The 24640-nt window shown below is 42.8% G+C and overlaps 1 protein-coding gene across 8 annotated transcripts in view; it reads right to left on the bottom strand.

Moving 5' to 3' along the window:
• The window catches only part of LOC104830749 (putative Polycomb group protein ASXL2), an 80301-nt gene that overhangs the window by 33370 nt on the left and 22291 nt on the right, over nt 1-24640 (bottom strand). For 5 of the 8 annotated variants that reach the window (XR_774248.1, XM_010565874.1, XM_010565877.1 and 2 more), the window contains exons 2-3: nt 12798-12880; nt 10336-10338 (exon numbers count right to left, since the gene is read on the bottom strand). Coding sequence is in view for 7 of the 8 variants with exons in the window: in XM_010565874.1 (XP_010564176.1) it covers nt 10336-10338; nt 12798-12880 (86 nt within the window). In the remaining variant the exon portion in view is untranslated. Of the gene's footprint in view, nt 1-10335; nt 10339-12797; nt 12881-13495; nt 13566-16926; nt 16995-24640 lie in introns of those variants that run through there. The other 3 variants (XM_010565879.1, XM_010565878.1, XM_010565875.1) reach the window with 3 other exon arrangements.

The raw sequence follows: 24640 nt of genomic DNA, 5'->3' as shown, positions 1-24640 counted from the left end.
TGGGGCAAATATGAAGTGCTTGTAAAGCAGCTATTTCAGTTAAAAATTCAGTTCCCAATCGTTTTGCTACTATTGCTGTGCTCAGCAGTGCTGCCTGCCACTGCAAATGGTGTTTTAGTAATTATTCCCTTCTAATACCAGCTTGCCAGCTAAAAATAACCAATTTAACAGATTTACTGGAATTTATAAACCTGTTTATACTTATAAACCTGTGACTGCTACACAAACTATACATTTTTTACATTGTTGACTGAACAAGGGTTTCTGGTAACTTCTAAATATTTATTCTATTCTGAAAATTAACATTTTCCATACCCACACTTTCATTTCATTAATGAGTTAGAAAACCGATCTCATAGCAATCTCCAACAAGTGACAGTCCCTCTGCCTGCAGAACAGGCACATTCTTTACTTATTTTATTGGACTGCTGAAAGGGTAACAGTGTAATAATAATTTTTGTAGTTAAGAGATAGTTGTAAGACCAGTCAATGGCATAAGAAGAAATACATATTCTGAGCTCTCTCACCCCTCCGAGTATTTCTCTAAGCTACTCGACATTTCAGACAGACACATACATACCACATTTTCCTTCTGAGAACTGCCAAATTTAAGCCATCATTAAACCATGGCATTTTAAACTCCACATTAAACTCAAAGCTTCTTCAGACTGAGCAGGAAAAAGGGGTTTTGAGAGTGGTAAATGTACACAAGGTTAAGGGCAGGACTCTCTACTTCGAGCAGCTGCCTGTTGAAGGGGAGGAAGAGGTGCAGTGTTTCTTCCCACACTTTCAATCCCACTGCAGCATCCCTTCCCATCAGCCTGGCTCCCGAAACCTCAGGGACCGAGCTGACTTGTTCTGCTTTGAAAACAAAGTGTGACCAAATCATTTTTGTTCGGTCACATGTGGGTAGGACACCAGATTGAAATTTTTCAGTCGTGATGTATTTGAACTTAAAACCCTTGCCCTCAGAACATCATGTAATGTGTATTTATCTACCAAAAGGTTACTTTATCTTAAAGCTCCATTTTTAATTTGGTTTGCAGAGTTTACAGTATTTCTCCAGGTGTGCACAACAGCACGGTCTTCAGCATGGTGCACCCAGCAGATCCCCTGCAGCCTCCTACCGCAGGACCCCCACCTTCGGGCTCCAGGGGATCCTGCAGACAGAGGGGCATCTGCTGATGCTGCTGGGCACAGAAACACCACTCAGAATTCACTGGTTTCACAGCAGGTAGGTGCCATAGCACCCAGCAGCCTCAACATCAGGGAAGAGTTAATTATTGCCTTCTGCTCTAAATGGAAGCTTTATATAAAGTGCACACAGCAGCAAGCGTCTTCATTTCACATCATCACTGCATGTTGATGTAACTGGATAAAAACGCCCAAATGGACTGGACTGTGTTTAAGGGTGAGGGTTTTTCTCATTTTGTTCTTTTGAGCATCCTCTTCTTCCCCACTTTCCATTTGAATCAGACATTCACACAAATAGCTTTTTGTTTATTAGTATATTAAAATATGATGTTTTAAAAAAACAATAGTTTCAGATCTATGGAAGTGTCAGAGCAGAGAGATATTGTAAGCAGACATCACTGTACCAACTTCAAGCTTGTTAAACACATTCATGATTTAGAAAAGCAGCTTATTCTACATGTTAAATTTTGCTTCACCCAATATGCAGTGCCAAATGTCCCCGAGACAAAAGATGCACAAAAATACGTCATGCAAATCAAGCATCCCCCTCCCCCCAAATTCAGGTTTGCAGACAGCAAGGTTAATTTGTAAGACACTAAGCATTCACATGCTATTAGCCTGACATTTTCCACAGACTTTACAAACAGATTAAGATTTCAAGTTTGCATCGCACTGAAGCGCTAATGCAAACAGCATGCAGGAAAGGTAGATTAAGGTAACAGAAGCATTAACACCAAATATACTACCATTACTTGGTTTCTAAGTCTGTGTGAAACAAGCAGTTGCTCATTTAATTAAGGCTTTTGCAGCTTGCGTTAATAGAGAAGAGTAGCTTTAGAACAAATCAGCAGTGGTTCTTACCTTCTGGAGTTGGAGTGCAACCCAAAAAAAGGAGAGAAACACCCCTTTAAAAATTTGAGCAAAACAATTGTCTAATCATTAATATGAACCCTCCCCCCCATCCACCAAAACCAAATTTTAAAAGTTTCAGGCAGATCTGCAGTAATACTAAGGCCAGGTTATATCAAACAGATATGGGGGAGGAAGATGTAGACCTGTCAGATTTTTTCAGACTGTTTTCAAAGAAGCTGGCATACAGCTACCCACCCCAGGCAACTCCCAGATGCATTGTTTTCAATCTTCACCAGTTAATAAGCTTTTTATAGGGTGGACCCTTTGGAAATATCACATGCAGACAGACAGCGGTATAGGAACTTACTTACTGTTTCACACACCCTCAGCACAACTCAGAGCTCCCGACTCCAAGTAAAATAGCAGCCCTGTAACTCAGAGGAGCGAGACAGACTGCTAGCAGTTTAATGAAGCCAATAGTTATGGTGCAGGAATGAGCATGTACTGCTTCATCACCTCCATGGGTAATCCATGGTCTCGCTAAGTCACTAATAAGGCAAACTAATACACCACTGGCCTCATTTAAATATTTCCGCAGTAGCTGGGCTTGGGGCAGGTAAAATGTTTCCTGCTCTAAAGCCAATTCAAGGCTTCACACAGCACTCAGAGTTCATGGGAATTTGTGCAAGATCAAAACAACACGAGTGCAGCCGGCGATCACAGCGAGTTCAGATGGAGCCGCACATAGACCATAGTGTAATAGAGGGCCCAGGAGACACTCATGGATGAGGATCACCCTGGGGGACACAATAAAGCTCTTGGGCACACATTGAAGTTGGACTTTATTTATAGCTTTAATTAATGGTCTATCATGACAACTGAATCTGACCTGCGGGAACATCAGTAGACCCTGATATCATATGCAGAGTCCTGGATAAGATTAAAAACCCTAGTAGAAGTCAGCTGACTTTCTTAGACATGGTTTACAGGTGTAAGCAATACGTTCAGGTTTACAGCACTTAATTAGCTCCACCTTAACAGTGTCCACAGGTAAGATACTTGTTCACGTGCTGTTCACATCCTTGAGGGACTATGCAGAAACTAGCATTTTCTGATTTTAAAAGAGGAAACCAGATAGAAGTATCGTCCTCTAAGGCTTTTGGGGCACAGAGTTAAAATTTCTAAGTTTTGGGGTTCCCCCGCTTTGTATTTCTACTACAGAACCACGCGCCAGTTCATACTGAAGATAAATCCTAAATCTAGATATTTTTTGAGACCTTGACTCTAACGTTTTCTAGAAGAAACAGTCAACCTTTTAGACTCCTGCAGCGTTCATCAGTAGTGTATTACACCCCACAGTTCTCATTGCAACAAGCTAACATACTCTTTCACATGATGAAAAGCCATGTGCAATTTTATTTTGAGGAGACAGCAAAAACCGCTACTACCCCAGTCTCAGTTAGGATTAGAGAAGTGGAATATTTTGTTAGTTATGGATTTGATACCTTTATATAAGGGATATGGAAAGAGTCACCTAGTCAGAGCTTCTCCTACATATAATGAATGTATTTAACACTCCCTGCTAATGGTAACAGTATGATTTTTCTCTGTAACCATTCATTCCCTTTGAACTATTATTTTTCATACCAACGTTTTTCCCTACATGTATCATTTATGGCATCCACTAACTCATCTCCATGCTTCTGCACAAACACGGAGTGGTACAGAAACCTGGGGCTGCTTCAACTTTTAGAAGAATTAATGCTAATGAAGCAAAAAAGAAACAAGGCCTGTGAGGGTCTGCCCAACCCAGGGTGTCCATCAAGAAGATCAGCTTTTCATTCTGTGGTCTACAGGGGAACAAACCAGGCTCCCCATGAAGCATGGGCATGATCTGCAGTCAAAGGTTCGTGATTCAGAACCAAAAGACAAGGTGGCCTGGAGCTGGTAGCGCCAGGAGAAAGAAAGTGTTCAAGGGACAGAAGTTGCATCTCTAGCTTTTCCTCACTTCAGGAAAAGTCCTGGTAGGAACCATCTGCCTGGTTCACAGGATAGTTATGAGTGTCCAGAAGAGACAATCACTGAACATACCGCTAACCTTGTTAAATATTAATCTGTAACTGTCACTATGACTAATACTTGACAGCTGTTTGACCAAAAATAGCTTTAACCTGTACTTCACACCACAGACTTTACACACCAATTCCACCTAGATATAAAGACATCATGAAGGTCTCAGAATACCATGTTCTGGTGGTCTTCAGTTAAAAATTTAAGTTAATAGCTGTTTATTTTCTCCAGAAAAAGTCAAATCCAACTTTCAGATGATTATAGGGAAAAAACTGCAAGAACTTACTACACCACCACTTATTGGCCCTTGCTGCTGCCAGGCCCTTCTCCTGACAGCTTACAGTAATTAATAGAGCAAAGCTGAAAAGAGTCTTGCAATTAAAATGTGCGTGCCTGTAAGGCTGGCCCTAAGGCATCTGCTTTCCAACAAATGCCCCTTTCCCATCAGCAAAACATCAGGAAAGAGCCCCAGAATCCCAGCTGTGAGTAAGGAGTCCTGCACATGACAACCCCAAGAGATTAGTAATACTTTTACGGACATTTTATAATACCCATCCTCCAGCATAATGGAAAAAAGCTAGAGAGATTTGAGGTAAGCCAACTCTGGTAGTTCTTAAATAAGAAGCACAGATGCCCCTATCCTATATACCCCCATATACACTTAACATTATCAATATCAAATCTATGAGACATGAATTCAAGGTGTTCCAGATCATTTGAAGATTACCGTTAAAGAACATGTGGATTAAAGCATGTGTAAAGTTATTTAAAGGTTTGTCAGCTGATGGCTTCAGTGCCTTCCAAGCCAGCTCATAATTTGCAACTTCACACGCTGAAAGGGGGGAAAACCAAAGCTGTTTTGTTCTAACAGAGTATGACCTGTTTGACATACTGTACCCCAGCTGCACATACTAGAAGCAGCCCTTTTAACTGTACTCTCTTGTCCACAAATAAGCCTATTAAGGCTTTGAGGTATTGCAGTGACTCACAATCTTACAGGAGGCACTGAAGCCAAAAGGCCACTTTGCTAAGGAACGAGGCTGGGAACTGTGACTTAGAGTCATTTAGATGGGGAGGAACGTCTGGAGGTCACCAGTACAACCTCCAGCTCAAAGCAGAGGCAACCAGTCCAACCCTAAATATCTCCAGCAGTGGAGGTCACACAACCCTCCCTGGTCCTGGTCTAGTGTTTTATCACCCTTATGGTGAAAAAAATTTTCCCCCTCATTCTAATCAGAATTTCCCATCTTGCAATTTGTGTTCATCGCCTCTCAGTCTAGCACTGCGTACCCCCTTGAAGAGTCTGGCTCCGTTTTATAGAAGCTATTGGTAGAAGTGAATGCTCACCAGAAATGCCAGCCACCAGATTACAAAAAGCAGGTTTGGATATAGCAGCTTCTAAATGTACTGCTGTATAAAGAGCCCAAGCAGGAGAAGGTTCCTGGTGTGGTTACCTATGGACTGCCAAAGCAATGAGTAGTTTCAAATACTCTAGACCAGACTACACAGAAAGGTGGTTTTTTTCAAACATTGTGTCACCCAACCTTCTCACTGTGGGATGCCACAGTTATCACCAGGCAAATTTGATCACAAATATTATTTTAAGAAATTGTGAAAAGCTTTATTTGAATAAATTAACACTGTAAACAAACCAAGTGTGCCAAATCTGCTGCCTGACAAACCCTCGATGGCCAGTAAGGACAACTCCTTCCAGCACCCTCTCCTAATGGGGTCCTGCAGCACAGGGGATATGCCTAGGCATCGGCTGCTGTCACCAAAATAATTCATCCCATCCTCGGATGCAGACAGCAGCCCTTTAGGGAAGACTATGTGGGCACAGATAGTATAAACCGAAAAGCCTGCTCACACAACAGGAGGATGCTACCTATTACAGTCTCTGCCACTCAAAAAAAATGTATTGGTATGCTTAACTAGTATTCAAGAAGCTGCGTGGTTAGCCAAGGTCAGAGAGCACTATAGGAACCCCAGTGTCCTCTCGAGGATGCTTTGCTGTAGGGCCATCCTGAAGCACTTCTGGCAGGTCCTCCCAGCTGTTCCTACCTCTTCTACCCTACTCCCGCCAGGCTCCCTATACAGCAGTGGCAGGAAAATGAGCTTCAAATTGGCTTTCTCGCTTTGGCACATTACTTTCCAGTTTCCCAGCTTCCTGCTGTCACAAGGAATCAGGAGGCAGCACAAGCAAGCTGAAAACACAAGCCTGCAGCAGGTCCCATCACTACCTCAAGACCCTTCCCCTCTTCCGTCCCGCCTGACTAGGTAGTTTTCAGCCAACGGGTCAGATGATCAGAGGGGAAACACTAAAGATGAGCTCATCAGCATGTCAAGTGGCCTGAAGCCATTTTAAGAGCAATACCATGAAGGTTGCTCTGACCCATGCAGATTCCCTTCATCAAAATTTGAGCTCTGTGTAACAGTTAGCTCTTCAGTAAAAATATGAGATTGACTGTATGAGATTCAATGTAGAGACAATTTCAAGTTGCCAATGTGCAGATATTAATTAAAAGGAGACAGCAAGCAGACTGCATAGCAAGAAGTTGTTTCTTTAGCATTTTGACTATAGACATCAAGGATGAGGGCAAAATTCTGGACATACTTATTCCACAAGAAGTTATCAAATGGACTATCAAATATTCTACCAAGATAATTCTGTATATTAGTCAAATGTGTCTAAAAGAAGGACAGTGGCCTATATATGTTCCTCAGCTATAAGGTCATGACCAGAATCAGACTGAGCTGATGAAAATTCTTCATTTCTTGAAAGCAAGTGAAGATGTCCAGAGCCGTTAAGGAATTTGCTGAAGGATTCAGTCTACACTTACTATCCTCTGGACTTGTGAAAACACTTAACTGGAGAATCTACAGAGGACGTGAGTTATCAGAAGATCTGCTTTTCGGGAGGTAAAGCTATATAAGTGGACTCAAATCCAAGATTTGCAGTCTCACAGTAGACTCAGAGCAGTAAATCTTCATGGGTTTTGTACAGCTGCCCTGCCAGGCAGGGGGAAGAACATGGCTCAGACTCCACATGCAACACAGCTAGCCAGCAGCAAGAATAAGAGGCTTGCCTGCTCTGTCAGACACAGGATGCATGTCTCTTCCATTGTTGGGCAGTTTCAGTTTTCACATTTTCCTAATATTTTTTAAGATAGAGAAATGAGAAATATATTTTTCACTGGTTATCAATTTAATTTCTTCACCTAGATGAGGTTTTTTTGCCTGGGAGAGCCTTTTATTGTAGGCTCATCATGGCTTTAAAGAGCAGCTTTTACAAAGAGGAAAGTCTAACAGTTTTGATAGGGGCAGCTTTTAATAGGGAGAGGAAACTCTTTGTAAGAGATAATCTATCTTCACACCCAGTGTCAGTGGGATCCAATACCAACTTCATCCTTTTCAAAATAATTTAAGAACGCTACTTCCTTTTAAAAGGCCCCCTTCCACCCTTACCCTGTGGGGGGTGTTGGGTTAGTTAATTTTTTGGAGGGAAATTATGCTGGAGGGAGAATTTCCTAGCATCAAGCTGTTGAAGGAACAACCGCCCTGAGAATCAAGGCATGGAGGAGCATGCAACTGCATCTTATTTCCTAGCTCTACAGCAGAAGATGAGGAAATCAAAGTACTGAAGAACGACTAGGAAATACGTTAGTGGCAAAGCCTTCTGCCAAGAAAAAGGAGAAATCACTTTGTTGGTCCTTAACTCGATCTGAGATGCAAGAATATCCTCTAGCAGTAAACAGCTTCCCTCTTCCTACATTTATCACCTAAGTCCAGACTCCAGCCTGACCTTTGCTCATATTTCTGAGAAGTCAATGAGGGAGCTGGTGGTCTTTTAAGTTCATCCTCGCTCCTCTTGCAAGAGAGTGACCAAGTATAGAGTTTTTTTTCCCACTCAGGCAAGATCCTTATTTCATAGCACTAGAGCAGTAATACAAAGGAGTAATACAAACGTGACACTGCTCTGAACTACACAGAAGCTAAAAGCCCCATGTTTTCTTTCCAGGCAAGGGCAGTCACTATCACTGTAGTTTTCCTCATCACTCAGGAAGACAGACTGTTCACATTATCAGGCTCACAGAGGACAAGCTAACCACAGAAATACAGCAGGCTTCTGATTTTCAGCTAGCAAGAGAGAAGAAATAACAGGAAACCAGTTAAGAAACCTTACGGAAGCCTCAGGTTACAGTGCTGGCACATCATTTATACAAGCACCAGACTGCGCAGCTCCAGCCCTCTTCACATAACTATCCCCCCTGGAACCAAGTCCCCTCCTCAAGGATGCTCTGACTTGGATGCTCAGAGCATCTTGCAAGGAATTTGGAAGGACCAACTTGCCAATGAGAAGCATAAATTAGCCACTGCCTGGAGGGCAGCTAAAACTTGAAACCAAACTCTTCATGACACACTTATCTCTAGTCCAAATATGACTAGTGAAAAGGGGACTTTGGCTTCTACACTTTTTTTTTTTCCTCCTAAAGTGGTTTAAGAGTTTGTTTTGGTTTATGTTAGAAATTCCATGAATACTTGAAATAAAAGTAGCCAGAATACCATGTCTGTTTTCATTTTTACCAAGATTGAGCTAGTGTTTAGATGTATTTCCTTGCTTAATTAGTACTTGGGCAAAAAAGACAGTGTGTTTGGACAGAGGTCCACAAGCTACTATTTTATACAGTGTCCCCTATAAAATCCAAGAAAAACAACACATTCATGGCTATTATGAGAAAAGGCCACCAAAGATATCTTTCAAAGATGTTAACTCTTCAGATACTCTTACACTGGTTTTAACATACCCAAGGAGATTAATGGAAATCCAATGACAAGTTAACAATTTTGATTTAAAAAGCTACTTATCATCAAACAAATGTGATTCTCTGTTGCTAACCCTCAGTGCCCATCTATCCCATGCATTCAAGTTTAGGGAACTTTCACAGCTGGTGTTGCTTGGCTTAACACCATTATCCCATGCAACTTCAAAGCCTCATTTGAAAGTATAAGTGTTACAACATGCTCAGGCTTCCCCAAGCTACATTGCCAACAGAGATAAGACAATATAAGACGCTGGACAAATCTTAGAGCCAGATATGGTTATGCTGCCAATGCATCGAGTGTTTATCCCCGTGTATTTTATTTTCACAGTTTGCAAGCAGTGACCTGTAGGTAGGAAAGGATCTCATAGGATTAGCACAGCCTGTCAAAACAGGCAAATCAAGAAAATTAGGATGACAGATCACATGAAAAGTGTAGTTCTAGCTTCAGGATGCTGTAGGTCTCCAAAACTGACACCTCAGAGTCAGAGAGATCCTGGGTTGACCTTTAAGAATCTCACGATTAAAATTACTTGAGTACTAGGATAAAATTATAAATACAGGTAAGATGATCAGCCAGTATCACCACAGGTTTCTGTATTGCTACAAAACCCCCTCCATCTTATGAAAGACCTAGCCTTGTCCAAAAAATAGTCAAATTGTCCTGCACATAGCAGAAGTCTCTGCTCCTGTTTTTTCCACACTCAACTGTCACCCTTCTTCCCTGCAATTCCAAATCCTCTGCAACAGTACCAGCACTTTTGAGTCCTCTAAACTCTTCCAATATGCCCTCAAGCTTCCTCCCAAGCAGCCAGCCAAGGGGCAGCACATGCCAGGAATCATTAGCACAAAAGGGAGATGGACTGGCTGCGTGGCCAAACAGAAAAATGATGCTGGACACTAGCTGGGCTCCCTGTTCTCTCTGTCTCCTTTCAGGTCATTTGTCACTTCTAAAACTATATTCTTTCTGGAACTCAGTGATTTTAAAAAGTGAGATATATCAAGGATTTGAAGCAATAGATGCTGAATTAAAAAAAAAAACCAACCAACACACACTGCAGTCAAAACTGACAGAGTTTAAAGATTATGTGGTTTGTGGAAATAATTTACTACCAAAGAAATTTGCAATTCTGTTTATTAAGAGCAAATTGCATTGAGAAAGAATTCAAAAAACTCAAATGCGTTGACACATGTGCTAACAGGAGAGCCCATGTCCTGCCTGCAAACTTATACACCATTTTGCCAGACTCTTGCAGCTGCCTATCTCAAGGCAACCAAGCACAGGCAAATTACTATAACCTGCTGTCAAAGGCTTTGCCATGGTTTCCTACTGGAACCTCCACATGAGAGTACTCAAAATCTGGTTGAGCTCAACATGCTCATCTTACAGCTTTTATACCTTCTCTAACATGATTTTTCCTCTAATAAATGCTGATTTGTGTTAAGCCCATCTTGTCACAGGCTATGACTTATCAGAAGCCCAATCCAGCCACAAACACATTACTGGCACTAACTGGAACTGAATTGCTTAAGAACTGACAGCCTTTTAGATCTTAACCTAAATAAAGCTTTATTACATCAATCTAACATGTAAGGGGAAAAACATACATAGCATCCAAGCATGGCTAAGTCAGTAAGGTGGATAGTTGAACAAGAGAAATTCAGTTTCACATCTCACTGCTCCCACAAACATCTTTCAGAATTTAAGATACTCAAGAGTTTGCACTGTCCTGATGCTCAGCAACAGCTCTTTTAGAGAGGAAAACAACTTACTAGCAGCTCAGGCTAAATCCCCAAATCGACTAAAAGGAGGACTTGAGGTTGAGAAGGATTATATGGCACCATGGCATTTCTGTTCTGCTTTTTTTTGCTGTTCTGTCCAAAATCTGGCCTGGCCATCCAGAGACTGGATCTTTCACACCACATCTGAGCTCCTGCCTAAGGCTCTGACCCAAAAAGAGCACTCTGGAATTGCTAAAAACATTCACCACACCTAACTGCCTGGATATTTGCTGGACTGTGCTTTGCCATCAGCAAGACCACCAGTACAGATAACTGCATTTCTATCCTTGGGTGGGCACAAGGGGCTGACAAGTGCCATTACTGTTCGTGAATACGCCTTTGATGGATTAACAGTATTTAACACAATACTGAAGCTGCCCTCAAGCTGATAAACCTTTGATCTGACTGAATGTAGTACTGCCCCAAAGCAAAGTGCATAGTCAGGGCAGGAAATAAACCGCACTTTTGTTACCTCTTTAAGAGCTAAATGAGTATATCTGGTTCCCTTATTTTTAGATAAGCTCACATTTCCAAAAAGCAAACCACCTTTGTGTTGTCCACAACTTGAGTGGAAGATGTTATCGATAGCAGAATTTCTACACTTGGCCCCTTGATTATTTCCTGCAAAGCAGATGGATTGCTGTATTAAACTGGCAAAGTGGAGTGGAAAACTTAAGTCAAATTCAGGATGGCTATTTAATTCCAAAATAGATGAACTGGCACATCTAATCCCCTTTTTCCCCTCCCTTTTTCTTTGCTCTTAGAGAACAGAAGTATGAACACTGTACTTCATATGGACAATTGTTCCCTATCTCAGCAAATACACCTGCCCATCTCTGGGAAATATATATGAGCAAGGACTCAAGAATTAAGCTATGGTAACAGCAGTTCAAGAGTTGTCATCTGAGTTGCTCTGTTTCTAAAGCATATCAGTGTCACCTGGGTTGGCACCCTCCTTTCCCCAGCACACCAAAACCTCAGTCTGCTCCTTATGGGGAACAGGAAGATCTCTAAAGCAGAACCACACACTACTCCAGATAGTACTAAAGAAAACAGCATGAGGAATAAAGTTTTCTAAATAAGGATTTGTAAGTGAGGCTGCTTTTTTACTCCCTGGATACCTTTAAGTTCTAAGTAATTTCAATTAAACTGACTTTTTTTTTTTTTTTTTTTAAGATGAAATAAATAGTTAAGTTTACTTCAGTATCTGGAGTCTGAACTACCTGATCAGGTCTAGTTTATCTTATATGAGCTGCAGACCAGAATCATGCATACCTGGCATGCTGGTTTGGGCTGGAATAGAATTAATTTTCTTCATAGTAGCTAGTATGGGGCTATGTTTGTGCTGAAAACAGTGTTGATAATTCAGGTATGTTTTTGTTACTGCTGAGCAGTGCTTACACAGAATCAAGGTCTTTTCTGCTTCTCACCCCACCTCACCAGTGAGCAGGCTGGGGGGGCACAAGAAGTTGGGAGGGGACACAGCCAGGACAGCTGACCCCAGCTGACCCAAGGGATATTCCAGACCATAGGATGTCATGCTCAGCATATAAAGCTGGGGAAAAAAAAAGGAAGGGGGGGACATTTGGAGTGATGGAGTTTGTCTTCCCAAGTCACCATTACACATGATGGAATCCTGCTTTCCTGGAGATGGCTGAACACCTGCCTGATGATAAGAAGTGGTGAATGAACTCCTTGTTTTGCTTTGCTTGTGCATGTGGCTTTTGCTTTACCTATTAAACTGTCTTTATCTCAGCCAATGAGTTTTCTCACTTTTACCCTTCTGATTCTCTCCCCCATCCCACTGTGAGGGAGGTGAGCAAGCGGCTGTGTGGCACTTGTTGCCAGCTGGGGTTAAACCACAACACCTGGAAATTTAAGTATGACCCTTATCTAGCTTTCTAGGTGAAAAGTGCCAGTGACTTGAAAGCCTATTTGCAAATGGGACCTAGACTCCAATTCTGCAGGTATTTAACATTTCAGTCCCCAAAATACTTATGAGATAGAAGTTAACAGTAAAATAAACTAAGTTGGAACTGAAGTATGAATGTATTTTAACAGTATGGGTACTTAACTCACCTGATTTCTTTAAGTCCTTCTTTCTGGATAACTTGAAGGATCTCTTTATGGCTCATAGGTGTATTTGGATATTTCTCCAGGACCTGGCAAGCAAAAGCAGATTGAGAGAAGTTACTCATTTGCATTTTCACTTTAATGTTTGACTGCACAGAAAACTACATATAACAGTTTGGACTTCTCCAAGGATATGACCAAGGAAGAACTATCAGCCTCCCCATATCTCATTACCACCCCTTCCATCTGAAGGATATAAGGAGCAAAGAGACTCCAGAAGACTGGCTAAAGGACTTGTTTTAGTGCAATTCCCAAATTTTATTTCAAATGCGCTGCCCCTAGATAACACTTCTTGGAGAATTAAATGCTCCACAGTAACAGGGTGGCTTCACAACCATCGGCTTCACTTGGGAATGCTTCAGGAACTGTCATGGTACCTCAGATACACAACTTCCAAAACCCAAATCCTTAAGCTTTGCAAAGTTGAAAAAAACCTACTGATCGGTTTGGTCATAAGTATAAAAAAAGTTTAAGGAAATTTTGGATTTAACACTCTTAGGGTTCTTTGAAAATCTGCGCACAGTTCAGGCTTAAAGGTCATAAATATGGTCTACAAAAATGCTTCCTACATTAAATTGTCCAATATACATCCGCCCCTTCCCCAGCCCGCATGAAGCACACACCAGTGCCTAAGCATCACTCACCTCCCTTTCAAGAGGTCTAAAATGCAGAAGTATAATTCACAACAGCAGACAGAGGGATGCTTAAGACTTCTGAAGGAAAACGCCAGTTACTGCACGTCATTTGGATATTTTAAGCAATATTTGTGCTGGGGGGATGGGCAGGAAATGCCTTGTTTCCTTCTTAATCATCTGCTTTTGACCCATGCCCAGCACATCAGCCCTTGCTTTCTGACTTATGTCTTTAACCAGAAAACAAACCATCAGTATGTTAAGTATTAAAACCTACAAGTGACTTCGCAGAAAGAAATTACCAGTTTTAATTTCCTCCATTCAACAGCTGTGCAGAATACAAGGCTTCTAAACCCTTGCACCTTATTCCCTCCAGAACATTTTAAGTTATCCTTACAGCTGCAGATTTAGCTCTCTTTGGTGAGAACTCTGAAAAGACCTTGCTGAACTGCAGCACCTGTCTGCTTAGAGAAACAAAAGACCTACGTTTAGCACCATCTTTAGCTTTGGAAACCCTAGCTGATGTTCTCATCATGTTAAATCTCTTGTTAGGTTATGTTAAAGCCTGACTTTCACGGTAACTTAGCTATTTCCAAACCTGGTATGTGTCTTTTGCCAAGGCTGGCTGGCTGCAATGAAGCATACTCTGAAGCATAGCACTGAACAGCAGCACAGCATTTCAGCTTTAGTGACTTCTTGAACAGCAGAGTAGCACATGTAGAAAAAAGTGAGTTTAAAACAGATTTAAGTGGGATTTGCTTACACTCACTCTAGTATCAGCCTCAGTGACTCATTCCACTTCATTGCTGGCTGTATTGTAACCAAGAATGCCCATAGCAAAAGGGTAGAAAATTAAGGTGGTTGAAGAGTGATTTAAGTCAGACCACTGCAGTTTTCAGATTTATATCAGCTCCTAATTCATGTCCACTCAGCACTGCCAAAGAGTCAGTATACTTTTATACCATTAACTTGGAACAAAACCTGAAAGCTTGTTCTGCACAGTGTGCTGAAAGCCCACAGAGAGCAAGAAGAGTTAAGGTTATCTCGATTTCCATCTGTGGTGTCAACTTTTTCATTGCGGCTAGCAAAACAAATTTGAAGAAAAATAAAATAGTGCTATGATTCCTTAAGGAAGGAACTTTAGGGCATTTGCCATTTCTCACACAAAAAAATACAAGTGTGCATTTTTCTCCTTGGGCACTGTGTTTTTTCTCTTCACTTTCACTACATAGACAGGCTCTTGACAAGTCCCATCTCGCTCATACCGAGAGCGGCAACAGCACATTTCATTAATTTTTCACTAGGCACAACCACAATGCAAGCTAATACCGTGTTTGACCAGAGAATATCATTAAGAGCAGAAAGAAATAAAAGCTTTTCTAATTACATCCTTGCATGCCCACAGGATGCTTCTACGTATTTCTCCCAGGTAACCTGTCCCCACATCTTCCTTACACAGGACTTTTTCCTGTAGTTGAGCTCAGCAAGACAATCAGTCTGGCCTCCTGCCACACCTGCTTGGCTTCCTTCAAATCGCAATGGAACCACTCCAGTGCTCTGAGGAGGTTGCTTTGAAGATCAACCAGCTCTCCTGGGTTTCTCTGCTCTACAGGAGAGATTCCTCTAGGATCCCATGAATCAGTTCTCTGAACAAGCCAAAGCCAGGCATTTTTACGCTTCTACTCGCTTTCTTCATTTCCCAGAGGATCTTAAACTCTCATTTCACGGTCATGGAAACCAAAGGTGCCACTGTGCACCACTGTTCATACTGCCAGTCAGCTCTCTTCACCCTGCTAGATCTCCTCTAGCCACTTTGTCCAGCACCTGGCTCAAAAAGTTGTCCTCAAGCAATTCCACAAATCTCCTAGATTGGTTGTGCCCTATATCACCTTGTGCTTCCAGCAGATGCCAGGGCAGAGTCAGAACCAACTTCCCATTCATAAGGCTTTTTCCAGTTGTCTGAAGAGGGTTAATCCACTTGCTCTTCTTGATCAGCTGGTCTGCAGCAAACACCCACCATGATGTTCCCTTTGTCACCCTCCCCTCTGAACTCAACTGGTAATCTCCCAGTTGAGTCATCAGCAGTTATACAGCACAGCTCTGCACATTCCTAAAGCTGTTCTTTAGCACAGAAGGCAAACCTTTCTTCATCTTCCATGTCTTTCCTTCCACCTAAAGCACTCCAATCATCCATCCCTCCGTGAGTTTAATCTCACCAACATTGAGGGCTCTGCACATAACAAGAGCTGATCAAGAGGGAACTAAGCTATTAGTATCAAAACTGCACACAGACCTCCAACTCCTGATGTCCCACGCGGAACACATTTACATACAAGTATTTCAGGCTATCCCACAGGTGTGCTGGGGAGGTACAAGAGTTTCTCTGGAGAAGTGGAAGAGGTTCCCTTGTCACAGAAACCCAAGTGCCTCTCTTCACCCTATACTTCTCTGCTGGTTTTCAGTCTCCATCCCACAACAAACCTAGTTTAAAGCCCTCCACACTGTTAGCAACCATGCTCCCAAAGATGCTTTTGCCCATCTTTATCAGATGGATCCCATATTTTGCCATCAGTCCTCATTCCTTAGAGTCCCATGGTCATAAAAAACCCACCATGTCTATAAATGCTAACTGTGCAGGCAGAAGCTCATGCTCAGACAACATCTGCCTCCTGCCTAAGCCTTTCCCATTCACCAGCAGGATCTAGGAGACCACCTGAACTCCCAAAGCCTCTAAAACTTGCTTCCAAGGCCTGGCATTAACTTTTTATCTGCTCGAGGTCTCCTTTGGGAGATCTTATTCCACTTCCAATATAGGGACGATGCTGATGAATCGGAGGGTGGGGAGGATATTAGCAGTGGGCCCCCAAGATGCTCAGGGGACTAGACTACCTCCCCTGGAAGACAAAGTTATGAGATAGAGGACTTCTTCAGCCTAGAGATTGAAGAAAGCTGAAAGAAAAAAAGGCTGAGGATAAGACACCATAACAGACTTCCAGTACCTATGAGAAGGTTAAAAAAATGGAGCCAGACTCTTCACCCTGGCATCTAATGAAAGGATGACACTAGGCAAAAACTGAAACAAGAGGTGCCAAGTGAGTATAATGAATAACATCTTCATGATGAGGACAGTTGAGAAATAGAACAGGCTGTGCTATTTCCACCCTTGGAGGTTTTCATCAAGACCTGACTGGATTGAGCACCAAGCAATGTGGTCTAACCTCAAGCTGAGCCTGCTTTGAGGGGAAAGTTGGACTAGAGAGCTCCTGAGGTCTCTTCCAACCAGATTATCCTATGATCCTACAGGTGCCCACATGCATGAGTGGCAATAGGTACTAGTCCACAGACCAGAAGAACTCTACCGACTTCTCCATAACATCCTGGATCCAGTCTCCCCACAAGCAACAAGCTTCCCAGGACAGCAAGTCTGCTCAGTGGATAGGTACCTCAATCCTTCATTGAAGGAAGTCTCCAGCCATTACCACCAGCTGCTTCCTCTTGGTGGCACTGGGTCATACCCATAGACCAGGCACAACCAGTCCAACACTTGCCAGTCTGTCAGAACTGACTGCTCCTCTTGTGTTGCCAGAGCCCTGTACTTGTTCTCCACCCAAATGTCTGCATGCAGAGGGAGGCTTTTTGCTGCTGAAAGTAAGAAAAAACTTCCATCTTCAACACTGCCCCTGGCAAGGGAATTTAACTTTATCATCTTGGATAGTGTGGGGCTTGGGCTGTTGCACTACAGCATCTCAGCAAATAACCAGTTAATCTCCCATTTGTCCTCCCTGGTGCTGCACAGTCTGCTCACCTCCTCCCACAGGTGGTTCACCCAGAAACTCCAGCAGAGCCCATGCTCCACTGGTCAATCATAGACTATCTCAACTTGGAAGGGACCACCCACGAGGACCATTGAGTCCAACTCCCTGCTCCACACAGGACTACCTAAAACTAAACCATATGACTGAGAGCATCATCCAGACGCTCCTTGAACTCTGGCAGGCTTGGTGCCATAACCACTTCCCTGGGGAGCCTGTTCCCACGACCAACCACCCTCTCAGTGAAGAGCCTTTTCCTAATGTCCAATCTGAACCTCCCCTGACGCAGCTTCATTCCATGACCTCATCCTATCCCTGGGCACCAGAGAGAGGAGATCAGCACCTTCCCCTCCACAGCCCCCCTTGAGGAAGGTGTAGACTGCGATGAGGTCACCCCTCAGCCTTCTCTTGTCCCAGCTGAACAAGCCAAGTGACCTCAGCCACTCCTCATAAATCTAGCCCTCAAGGCATTTCACTATCTTGGTCACCCCTCCTCTGGACACACTACAGTAGTTTGATGTCCTTCTTATATCGAGGCGCCCAAAACAGCACACAGTACTCAAGGTGGCACCACACCAGTGCGGCATGGAGTGGGACAATCACCTCCCTCGGTCAGCTAGTGATGCTGTGCTTGATGCACCCCAAGACATGGCTGGCCTTTTTGGCTGCCAGGGCACACTATTGACTCATGTTCAACTTGCCATCAACCCAAACCCCCAGATCTCTTTCCACAGGGCTTCTCATCCCCCAAGTTTGTACATTGTCCTGGTTTCAGCTGGGATAGAGTTAATTTTCTTTCTAGTAGTTGGTATGGTGTTATGTCTTGGATTCAGTATGAAAGTAATGTTGATAGCAACAACTGAAAACTTCAGTGTGTTAAGTAGTGTTTAGACTAAGTCAAGGATTTTTCAGCTTCTCATGCCCAGCCAGCAAGGCGGCTGGAGGGGCACAAGAAGTTGAGAGGGGACACAGCCATGACAGCTGACCCAAACTGGCCAAAGGGGTATTCCATACCATGTGATATCATGCCCAGTATATAAACTGGGGGGGGGGGTTTGGCCTGGCAGCGGGATCGCTGCTCAGGAACTAACTGGGCATTGGTCAGCGAGCGGTGAGCAACTGTGTTGTGCATCACTTGGTTTGTATATTCCAATCCTTTTATTATTATTGTCCTTTTATTATTGTTGTTATCATCATTATTAGTTTCTTCCTTTCTGTTCTATTACACTGTTCTTATTTCAACCCATGAGTTTTACCTTTTTTTTTTTCTTTTTTTTTTTTTCCCCCTGATTCTTTCCCCCTCCCACTGGTCAGGATTATCCCATCCCAGGTGGAAAATCTTGAAGCTACCATCATCTTCAATCCTGGCGTCCAGGAGGAACACCAGGCACTCCCTGCAGTCTTGTCTGGGACAAGGCCTCTCACAAACTCATGGTGGGGTGTTCAGCCACTGCAGGGACTGACATCCTATCATGGTGTCACCACCATTGACGTACCAACTGAAAGAGTCTGCTATGTGAGTAGACAATTTTCCTAGCTCAGTTTGACGGTGTTAAAGGTCCTGGTGTCAAGGTGAACTTTCTCTTGTAAGATTACACCAAAGAACACAAGACATATCAGGAAGATGACAAATCAGAAATAAAACTTTGATTAGAGGAGCCTGAGTAGTAAGGAGACCCACTTTTTTTTTCTTCTTGCTTACAGTAACCCATCTTCAATAATACGCATGGCTAACACTAGGTTATAACAAATACAGCATTGAAGAAAAGAAGACTGATTCAATGGGTGACACAACTGTGAGCACCCTTGAAGCAAGCTAACAATGGGATTTGAGCTGCTTTTTTTCCCTCCCCAGCATGAACATGCTGTTTCTGAACAGAAAGCCTAGAAGAGCAAAGAACATATCAACAGAATTGCCAAAAGGTAACTGAGGATCACATGTTGTTGATCTTGCAAATGAAGTTTATAGCTCTGCATGGTTAACTACAGAACAGCATCATGCATCAAACGTAGATTTTATTGACTTAATTCACCTGACATTCTGCTCAGAGATGCCTTATAAATTCTTATCTATCAGTATCCTTGAAAGATAATTTTGCCTGCCAGATCACAGTGCAAACTCCAATTTATTTTCCATTGGGCTGGATGTACAAGAATATTCAGATGAGGACATGACTCTCAGGTGGCTTCTAAGTATAGAACTGCAGCATTTTGCTAGAGCCACTAATGTAGTGCCACAAGTCTGAGTACTGCAAAAACAGATCAATACAAAATGGTCTATTCTCGAATGCACAAGAAAAGTGGTTGTAATTCCAGGTTAATCATTAGAGTTGACTTCAAAATAATGCAAATCTGTATCTCAAGACACTCAGGAAGACAAAAGTAGCCAAAAAGGCCGCCGGTCTGCTAGGAGTGAAGACTGAGCTCCCAACATCTAGACCTTTCCTTGACTCTTGACCCCAGATGGTCGACAGACACATGAGAAACTTTACTTTGACCCTCTCCCCACCCCACAATACACCAATGAAGACAAACTGCATGAAATTAATGCTGCTAACAATATAGCTTGAGACTTAAGGTGTTACTTTGCTTACCAAAACCAACCAACCAAAACTCTGGCCACCTCTGCTGAGGAAAGACTTTTAAATAGTCTTCATAAACACAATTATCTGCTGTCAGATTATCTGCTACTTGGCAATAAGTAGTAAAAAAAATCCCAAACTTCAAAACATTGGGGTTGGTACTGGGTCCAAGACTGTTTTCCATTAATGACCAGGTAACAGCACAGAGTGCAGCCTCAAGTTCACAAACAGTACAAAACCAGGAGGAATGGCTGATGCACAAGATGGTTGTGCAGCCATTCAGAGGGACCTTGACAGGCTGGAGAAACAGGCAGACAGAACCCCATCTCAAGCCCACAGGGAAATGCCAAGTCCTGCACCTGGGGAGGAACAACCGCTTGTTGACCATGAGCCAGCAGTGTACCCCTGAGGCAAAAAAGGCCACCGGCACCCTGGGCTGCATAAGGCAGAACTGATGGATGCAATCCTTCCCCTCTGCTCTGGTGAGACAGTACCTGAAGTGCTGTGTCCAGTCCTGGGCTCCCCAGTTCAAGACAGACACAGAGAGACTGGAAGAAGTCCAGCAAATGGCAATGAAGATCATTTGAAAGGACTGGAGCATCTTTTCTATGAGGGTGGCTGAGAGATCTGGGATTGTTTAGCCTGAAGACAAGGCCCAGGGGGATCTTATCAATGTGTACAAGCACCTGACAGCAGGTTGTAAAGAAAACCAAGCCAGGCTCTTCAGTGGTATCCACTGAGAGGGCATGAGGTAATGGGCACAAGTTGAGTGTGGTGGTGGTTGGGGTTTTTTCCATTGGGTTTTTTTAATTATTATTCTGACAGTGGTCAAACACTGGAAAAGGTTGCCTAGGGCAGTGGTGGAGTCTCCAACCTTGGACTGGACAATGTTCTAGGAACCTCACTTTCAGCAGAGTGGTTAGACTAGACAATCTCCAGAGGTCCCTTTCAACCTCAGTTGTTGTGTGATTCTATGATATAGACCTTCCTCAAGTGATCAAAAGAAGCTGATTTAGTCACTAAAGGTCTGAGGTTAAATATCACCATGTAATTTTATGTTCCCTGTACTTTCTAGCTGACCAGGTTAAATACAAGGAACCACTTTCCACAGGCTATTGCAAGTGCTAAACAATGCATGGCAAGGAATGGGAAACTCCCATACAAAGTTAACACCTTCGGTTTAGGAACTTCACTGAAAGACAGCTGGGAGAGTATTTTGAGGGGAAAAAAAAAAACCACCAAGAATCACTCTACACTTGCCTTCTTTTTTAATTGAAGATTTTTCCGTAGCCATCTGTTATTATCTATTGTCAAGACACTATTGTGATAGATTAATTTGATTAGACAATACAGACATTCTTAAAATGACAGAAACAGCCTTCAGAAAGTATCTATGGAAGTAGCGATCCATGTAATCTAACCAGCACACAGCAAGAAGGGATCTTAGTCTTTCACTTAGGATAACTGGGAACATGGGAAGGAGGGAGAGAAGGATGCAGAAGCATGCAGAAGGGGAAAAACATTCAAACAGCTTCACATTCTCATTCTTCATCTCAAAATACTGGAAAAACAGGCACACAAAGTTGCAAGTCTAACAAAATCAAGCAAGTTATGGTCAGAGAGAGAAGTACAGATTCAAAGTTTTATGGATTTTAGTCTGAATGACTACCGATAACTTTGACATGTAAGGCATAACTGTAGAAAAGGGTCCTCAGATTCACTACTCCTATTCCATAAAATAGGCATTGAAAACCCTTTCATCATCCGCGAGTCCAAGACAACATCTAAGGAGGAAAAATAAAACACCGCTATTATTGCAAAAGCATGAACAGGAACAGGCCATTGTCTAAAGGCTTCTAGATCACTGAAAACATTTTATCCAGTGAATACTAAGCAATTAGGTATGGTTTAAATAGAACAAAATCATGAGAAGGGTCCAAGATTTGGGAAGTGCACCGGATACTTAAACTCGGTCTAGACCAGCTTATCTGGAAAAACAAACTTTTCTGGCTGAGCAGCCATGGCTTCATCTAACAGCTAAAAGTTTGCACAGGAATTTAGAAGCTTGTTTACAGTGGTCGGATCCTTCCCAGAAACCTCAAAACACACACATCTCCTGTGCAACCTGATCTCCAACCAGATCTAAGGACAAATCAGAAATGAAGAGGTTGGACAACCCACCCCTGAGAGTGGTCAGGGGACTCTGAGTCACCAGTCCCGTATTTTCCAAAGGCATGCAGCCCCCCCATCAACTAACCTTAAGCAGAACGCCAAGCTCTGCAAATACCCCAAACGGGGGTAATGAACATTTAAATCTGCACGAGCCACACCACCGCAGGACTGCTTCACATATCTCAAAACAGAACTGGCACACTTTTATCCGTAACTGCCTTTAACAAAGAGGCACAGAGGCCAACAACAGCCCAGTGACATTAACCCAGGCATTGCTCCATGGCCATTTTGGCTCACCATGCTTTCGTTAACTTTAGCTAATCCTGCACTGTAGGATCAAAGTTTCTTGTGTTGGGCAACCGCCACCACCGGTGAAACTGATTAAACAACTAGCTTTGGCTACACAGGACCAAGATTAATTTGCACTATCCTGATAACAGTCATCATCTCATGCTCTTTAAGAAACTTGTTTAATACTAACTCTGAGCCCACTTAGATAAGCAAAGCAGTTCACATCTTCAGATGCAGTAATAACTGTGCCGCTTTACAAGCTGATCCAGAAGAACCAGGAACAAGGATTAAAGAGATTCTTTATAAACCCGATACACCTTAAGGACCTTCTCCTCTCTCTTCTCCCCTTGTAATCCCATATCAGATCTTTCACTTGAGTCCTTTTTCATTTACTGTGTAAATAAACTACTACTACCTGCCACAGAACTGAATGAGAGGCATTTTAAAATTAAGAGTCAGGATTTATAAACTACCTTTGTACTACCCTCAGCATTAGTCGAGATTAATACAAAGAACAAACTAGCAAGTGCCATCACTGGGTACTGAAAAAGCCTCACTACTTGAGCCTAGCTATTAATACTGAAAAGTGTCAGTGTTCAACAAAGGTGAAGCCATATACTTGAGATGGTCTCCCTGATGCTGAAATTCTGCCGCCTTAGGTGTTGAAATATTCTAGTAGGGTCATTGTTAACAAAAACCATTAATAGAGTTATCTATGTTATAGTACACGTTGTTTTCCACCCTGAAGCTGTCCCAGTTTCTGCAAAGGTTTCCAAGAAAGCAGGATCATCAGAAGAAAAGGTATATCCTAATTTTACATCTTGGAAGAAAGGCAGCTTTCTTACTCTTACAGTATTTACAGTGTGAAGAATTTGAAGAATTTATTCACACCACCTGCAATTAAATTTAAAGCATTATATTTCAGAAGCAAGGTAGGCAGCTATATCAAGTGGACCCAGAAAAGTGAGAGACTCCCCTACGAGCACCCGCCTGACACACCGGAACAAAGTCTGCAACAAAACACATGAAGAAACCTCTGCTCTTCCAAGCACCTCAGTTTTGCCACGTTTCCCCAGGTATCACAGATTTACAAGCATTGGCAAGAGCGGAAGATTGTGTCACACCTCAAATCTATAGTAGAATAAGCAAAACTGCATTTTACCCAGGCTGTTTACAGAACAAAAAGTAAGCTTGCAATTGCATCCAAACTGTTGGAGCAGATATCTGATATGTTTCTTGGAGAACTGAGGGGTGGTTTAGATGTACCAGAGACTGAACACAAACAATAGAATAGTAAGAGTCGGGGCTCTTGCTGCATGAAATCCTTGTCATTACAGTATTCCTAAAACAGAAGGGCGATTCTGGAATGTGTGATAAAAACAGGGGAACACCCAAGTGGAAGATGTTTCAATGCAAGAGATACTATAAAGGGAAAGCAAATGCAACAACAGGAATTACTTCAGGGTTCATGTCTCTTGTTATGGTTTTACTGAACTCAAGCTCAAAGTCCATATTCAGCTTCCAGGTTCCATGTTGACCTATTGCAACATGATCCAGAGGAATCCTTCTGCTTTGGCTGTGCTGCCTACCAGCATTCCTGACTTTGAGGACGAAATGCAAAGACTCTGGGATTGCCAGCACAGAAAGTTGCATTTCCAGCATCTCCCTATACAACAAGGACTTGCCCATAAGCAAGCGTCCTCTTAACCTTACAGGAAAATATTTCTCCTACGAGTCTGAACTTGCTGCTCAAGTCAGCAATGAGGACAACCAGGTCCCAGCCAGCAGGATGGAGGAGGAAGAAAGACGGGGACGAGGAGGAGGATGGGGTTGGAAGTGCAGGCAAAGTGGGGGGCATGCCAGCACACATCATCTCGCAGGTGGCCCAGCCCACAGTTGGGAGCAGCCTCCACCTCAGTTGCTGGACCTCAGAGAGGACCTGCGGCGAGCAGCAGAGATGCCTTCGGTAAACCTGGCAACCCCAGCACGACGGCATGGAGCTACAGGACAGAAGCCATCAAAATCGAAGAGCTCACATAATAAAAGTTTACAACAATCAGTGTGCCGATGCATTAGCGTTAAGTGCATATAGGAGGGTTTAAAAGTTAAAAACAAGCCAACCAACCTCTGAACATGATTATCCAGGGTTGGCTGCTTTGGGAGTAGTTTGGCATGCATTTTCCAGCATTGTTAATCCCAAACCAAAACAATCTCATCTCTACATCAAAGCTTTCACCTCATTTTTAGAAATCTTTTAAAATGAAATCAACAACCCTTCTCCCTCTAAGCCTCACGTAACA

The sequence above is a fragment of the Haliaeetus leucocephalus genome, unplaced genomic scaffold, assembly GCF_000737465.1.
Source record: "Haliaeetus leucocephalus isolate CR32 unplaced genomic scaffold, Haliaeetus_leucocephalus-4.0 Scaffold197, whole genome shotgun sequence".
NCBI classification, from domain to species: Eukaryota; Metazoa; Chordata; class Aves; order Accipitriformes; family Accipitridae; genus Haliaeetus; species Haliaeetus leucocephalus.
The sequence above is the reverse complement of the archived record's forward strand: the minus strand, read 5'-3'. Positions and strand labels throughout refer to the sequence as shown.